The sequence below is a fragment of the Salvelinus namaycush genome, chromosome 17 (assembly GCF_016432855.1).
Source record: "Salvelinus namaycush isolate Seneca chromosome 17, SaNama_1.0, whole genome shotgun sequence".
Classification (NCBI taxonomy): Eukaryota; Metazoa; Chordata; class Actinopteri; order Salmoniformes; family Salmonidae; genus Salvelinus; species Salvelinus namaycush.
Window position 1 is genome coordinate 32,622,935 of NC_052323.1, and position 6,042 is coordinate 32,628,976.

Sequence of the window (6,042 nt, forward strand, 5' to 3'; positions counted from 1 at the left end):
GTTACCTCCTCATCCTGCTTAGTGAAGTGTGGAGCTCCAATCTTGTTCACAGCCATCATAACAGCCACCATGTCCTTGCCGTTCATGATGGGGGTAGCCAAGACACTCTTGGTCTGGTATTCTTGGATCTGGTCCACAAAGTCACTGTAGTGGCTGCTCTGGAGGAAAAACCACAGAAAAGTATTTAGAATTTATAAACAAACATCTATCAATGTGCTGTAGCTTGTTACATTAAATTGACACTTTTGACCATAAATACATTGATGAGATCATCCAACTTGCACATCACAGTGAAACCATACACAACAAAAGGTGTTATGTGGAACCACAAAGGGTTCTTCGGTTCTCCCCATAGGAGAACCCTTTGAATAACCCATTTTGGTTCCATGTGGAACCCTTTCCTGAGAGGGTTGTACCTGGAACCAAAAACGATTCTCCTATAGGGGACAGCAGAAGTGTAGTCCCAAAGGTAATAAAAGGTAAATTATTATTTGATTATGTAAAAACTATCTTTCAGAACACTACTAAGGGGAGGGGAACTTGCTCATTGTTAAAAACAGAATATGCTTTTGTGGAGACTGAGTTTCATATTAATCCAGGAATAGATTAATTCACTGCCTAACATATCATCTAACGCTAAGAATGGTTTGATCTCTGTGTCATTGTGGGCTATTCTTGACTGGGGAATATATATCATGATTAAAACATGTGGATTAAAGGAGAAAGGACATTACAGGTCAACACTAAATAGAATAAAGGTGAGTTCTCTTGTTATTCCGCTGACTTGAGGAAAATGGCTTTGTGCTATGACCTTTAGAAATAATCCAGGATCGCTCTAATTCAGCTGAGATTAAAGGCCTTATCCCCTGCAGGCCGAGTAACACCCAGCAGCCCTGCCTGCCTGCATGACTGACCGGCGGGGGAGGGGACTGCCTTGCCGTAATCCCACACCACACTTACATATCGCAGTAATGGTGGCTCTGTCTTTCACTAGGGAAAAGAAAGACCCAGAGCTCGATCCATCCTCTCCCTAATTACCATAAAAAGATCCAGGCAACTAGAGTGATATGAGTCATATGTCTCCCTTTACCACACACTGCTACATATGAGCAGAACTATGAGCAGGACTATGATAGGAAACATTTTCTAATCATGATGATACTTTGGCTGTACTACTATGTATTATTTTGGTAAAGGATATTTTATCATTGAGAGTTTGTGGTATTTGGTATAAAGATATTTTATCAGTGAGCGTTTATGGTATTTGGTAAAGGATATTTTATCAGTGAGCGTTTATGGTATTTGGTAAAGGATATTTTATCAGTTTGTAGTATTTGGTCAAATGAATAACAAGATTAAAGATGTGTCTGTATCACAAGAAAGTCTACTGGATAATAGGAATGTAACTATAATAAAAATCTGTACATGGTTTAATATGAAAACAGAATAAATGTATTAGTTTTAGGTCAAATCATTTAATACAGGTATTGACAGTGATGGCCATCCACTGTGTTCAAGTTCAAGTCTAATTTGTCACATTGCCAAGTACAGTGAAATGCTTACCTTGCAAGCCCTACCCAACAGTGAGGATACGGAGTAGAGTGGCACGCATGTTAAGTATGAAAATACGCTTGGTAATCACTTCCAAATGTCAAATGAATTGGCTCTAGTAAGATTGACCTGGCGGTAGTATCACAAATAGGATACTCTTATGCTGCCCTCTAGAGGCAGTAGGACACTAGGCCTATGCGTCTGAATCTGACTGGAGTCCTACAGTCAGTGTTCTCATTTCTTCACTGGAAAGGAATTTCATGGAATAAACATGACCACTTGATAAGGTAACACAAACGGGCAGGTAAACTGTAGTTGCCATACCGCTATTGGGAATGGGAACTTTTAAGTGCAAGATTTCTCCACAGTGATCTATAGCTTTGTATGTTTACCTCTGAGACATCTGGGATGTTGACAGTCTTCTTGGTGGTGGCCACATGGCCCACAATGCCGATGTCCATGGGAAAGACTATCTCACTGTCTGGCTGGACCAGGCACTCCTCCAAGGTGGCGTCCTTGTGCACGTTGAAGAGTCTCGTGGCCAGCTCGGCCGTGCCGTTACGCATCCGGTACATGAACAGGCTCATCTTCTCTGACCGTATCATGAAGCTGAGATGTTTCATGAAGTTGAAGATAGCCTTCTCCATCTGGATGTTGTCCTGCAGGTCTCTGACCATGTCAAATATGATCTCACTCTCCTCCACTGTGCTCAGCTCGTGGAAGCTGCTGGTGTTCACCTGGGAAGTCTTGTTGTCTTTGAAAAGGTCCGAGATGACCTTCGGGCGGAACTTGGTATCATAGTACTGCTTGGCAAACTCAGGGTTGCTGTCCAGAAACTTCTCAGCCACGTCTTTGTCCACGGCTGCCATTTGTCAGTTGCTGTGTGTCTATATGCTATAGCTCCTCAAAGAGCTGGAAGTGTCTCTCCTCAGCTCACTGTGCTGGTTAGCCCTGTGCTGTGTGGCTACACTGTCTGCAGGTGGCTGAGAAGAATAGGGATTAGCAGGATTGTTTTAAATGGTCATGTGTGTTGATAAGCCTGAATCCAATTACACACAGATTACGATAAATTATTCTCACACGTTGTACTGAATTATAGACCTACCTGGAGTGTGTCTCCTCACTCAACAACCTTTTGTAGGCCTACAGTACTTGTGGACTACAACAGAAAGAAGTCTTGTTTCATTGAACATTTTGGTATACTTATCTGTTGCCTAGTGTAACATTTTATTTATTTCGAATTCTCAAATCAAATCAAAATGAAATACAAAATACCTTACAGTAAATATTGCATTTTAAAGTATCACGAGAATAATCTATAGCCTACTGTGCTTTCTGATAAATATTTTGATTTAAAAAATTGTCATGGTATTAAAACAATAAACAGAGTGTGGGTAATATGATGTGAACTGATTTAGTGCATTAGCCTCCTGCAGTTGAGCTAATAAATAAACAGAGGAGGGGTACAGTAATATAATGTGAACTGGTTTAGTGTATCAGCCTCCTGCAGTTGAGCTAATTAATAAACAGAGGAGGGGTACAGTAATATGATGTGAACTGATTTAGTGCATCAGCCTCCTGCAGTTGAGCTAATTAATAAACAGAGGAGGGGTACAGTAATATGATGTGAACTGATTTAGTGTATCAGCCTCCTGCAGTTGAGCTAATTAATAAACAGAGGAGGGGTACAGTAATATGATGTGAACTGATTTAGTGTATCAGCCTCCTGCAGTTGAGCTAATTAATAAACAGAGGAGGGGTACAGTAATATAATGTGAACTGGTTTAGTGTATCAGCCTCCTGCAGTTGAGCTAATTAATAAACAGAGGAGGGGTACAGTAATATAATGTGAACTGATTTAGTGTATCAGCCTCCTGCAGTTGAGCTAATAAATTCATGGTGGGGGGGGGGGGGGGGGGGTAATATGATGTGAACTGGTTTATAATGTGAACTGATTTAGTGTATCAGCCTCCTGCAGTTGGGCTAATAAATAGTGTTATTAATGAGATGGAGTGTGACTTACCAAGCTCTTATGTTCAACTATTTCCCAGAGTGTGAGCTTACATTGTGTGACGTGCTTGCCTAATGAAAAGCTTACAGTAAGCCTTGAGTTTTGACAATATTTGTATCAAATACTCCTAACCCATATTCTCCAATAGTGCTTGTCATGTGCTGTGTATCCATGTACCAGCCTATCAGGAGGAACTGGTCCATGTACCAGCCTATCAGGAGGAACTAGTCCATGTACCAGCCTATAGTGGTGGCAGCAGTATGCTTTGACCTGTTTAGTATGAGAGAATGCCAAGAGTTTGCAAAGCTGTCATCACGGCAAATGGTGGCTACTTTGAAGAATCTCAAATATAAAATATATTTTGATTTGTTTAACACTTTTTTGGTTACAACATGATTCCATATGTGTCAGAAGTCGGATAGCTATAAACCCAAGCCTTGATGAGATGGATAACACTGTGAAGCAGCTGGACGCGGGGGAAGTAGGATGAACGTCACCTGGGAGGAACAGGCAAGTCGGCCGTTGATCCTGGAGGGCCCATACTAGGATAGCTTGCTCCTAGCCAGTGGAGGCCACACAGTGCAACCTGGAGGAAGGTGCGTTGCCTTGTCGTCCTACACAGTGGCATGGAGACGGACGTGGACTAGATGGTAGTGGTCAAAGGAATGAGGTACCTACCCAGACAATGAAGGTTGCCCGCTCCGGAGGAGTGGAGCTCTGGGAACCCTACCTAGCCCAGTTTCAGCTAGCTGTGTGGCAAAATAGATGGAAAGAGGATATGGCTGTGTTGCTTGAACTGGACGAGGGGAGTGCCTTACAGGCCCTACTAGATCTTAGCTCTGACCAGTGGAGGGACTACACTTCCATAACTACCACTATGAGGGACCACACTTCCCTAACTACCACCCTGAGGGACTACACTGCCCTAACTACCACCTTGAGGGACTACACTGCCCTAACTACCACCTTAAGGGACTACACCTCCCTAACTACCACCTTGAGGGAATACACTGCCCTACAGTAACTACTACCCTGAGGGACTACACTTCCTTAACTACCACCTTGAGGGAATACACTGCCCTACAGTAAATACAATCCTGAGGGACTACACTGACCTAACTACCCCCCTGAGGGTCTACACTGCCCTAACTACCACCCTGAGGGACCCTTCCTCCTGGACTTGACACCAGTGAGGCTCTAATAGCATGTTCTCCCTGCCACACTAAGGCCCTGGAAAACATATTGGGCCCAGAGAGTCGAGTTACCCCAAGGGAATGGCGGGTAGAAATGGAGTTGGAGACCAAGGTATCAGATGAGGTGGTCTGTTAAGCCAAAATGGAACACCAGCAGTGGACTCCACGACGGTCCACTTCGAGAGGTCAACACCAGCCTGCCTATGCGCAGAAAGGCCACATCGCTAGCTATTGTGAAGCCCCACCTCAGCCCTTGCCTGCCCCTGAGTTGACGGGAAAAGCCAGGGGGATGATGAAGTGAGGGGAACACCATTTCAGTCCCCTGACGCCCCCGTTGAGCCGGAACATCAAGTTGGTTGTTTGGGCCAGATGCATGGCCTCTACCTTCCATGCAGCATCAGTGGTGAGGCCTGCCAGGCGTTGATTGACATCCTTGTTCAGCCTGGTGTTCTTCCAGATACAGTGGGCCCTTCCCCTCCCAGCAATGTCTCATTGGAGCACTAGTTCTGGTTGGCCATTATCCAAGATGACTGCATCCTAGGGCTGGATTTCCTGAGTCAAGCAGGGTCATGCCTAGATGTTGGAACACGGAAACTCCAGATGAAACACTCCATCATAGGACTTTGGGGCAGTGGAAGAAGACAACAGCAGCCACAGGTGACAGACAGCCCCACAAAGAGCCTTCCTCCAGATGAGGAGCAGCTTAAGCCTCCCAATGTTAGTTGAATCACTTATATTAGTTTGGGGACAGGTTGAAATAAACATGAAATATTAGGCCTTTGCACACCGCATTGTTCTTAACACCAGGCTATCTTGGGCCCAGGCTAGACTAGCCCTGAGCTAGCTTAGCTTGTGTTCACACAAGCATTTGTTAACCCTGGGCTAAGGATTCACACTTGTATTTCAAAGCGCTGGGCTAACGGACAAACGCAACATGCAACCAACATTTTATCTCTGACACGCGACCAATGTATAAGCAATAAGACATGAACACATTATTTCCTCCTGCTTCTGGCCTAGCATTTGATTTCCAGCAGTGATGGTTTGTATAAACCTTCCTTGTCTGTCTGTCGACATCGGAATTGTTCTTACTTTTTATTTGATTTAACCTTCATTTAACTAGGCAAGTCAGTTAAGAACAAATTCTTATTTACAATGATGGCCTACCCCGGCCAGACCCTCCCCTAACCCGGACGACACTGGGCCAATTGTGCGCCACCCTATGGGACTCCCGATCACGGCCTGTTGTGATGACACTGTGATCGGGTCTGCACTGCGATGCAGTGC

At 44.4% G+C, this 6,042-nt stretch overlaps 1 protein-coding gene across 1 annotated transcript in view; it reads right to left on the reverse strand.

Moving 5' to 3' along the window:
• Positions 1 to 2,420, reverse strand: part of LOC120062088 (rod cGMP-specific 3',5'-cyclic phosphodiesterase subunit alpha-like) — a 30,654-nt gene extending 28,234 nt beyond the window's left edge. The window contains exons 1-2 of the mRNA XM_039011896.1: positions 1,944 to 2,420; positions 6 to 158 (exon numbers count right to left, since the gene is read on the reverse strand). Coding sequence (XP_038867824.1) covers positions 6 to 158; positions 1,944 to 2,420 — 630 coding nt within the window. The remainder of the gene's footprint in view (positions 1 to 5; positions 159 to 1,943) is intronic.
• Between the last annotated feature and the right edge of the window lie 3,622 nt (positions 2,421 to 6,042).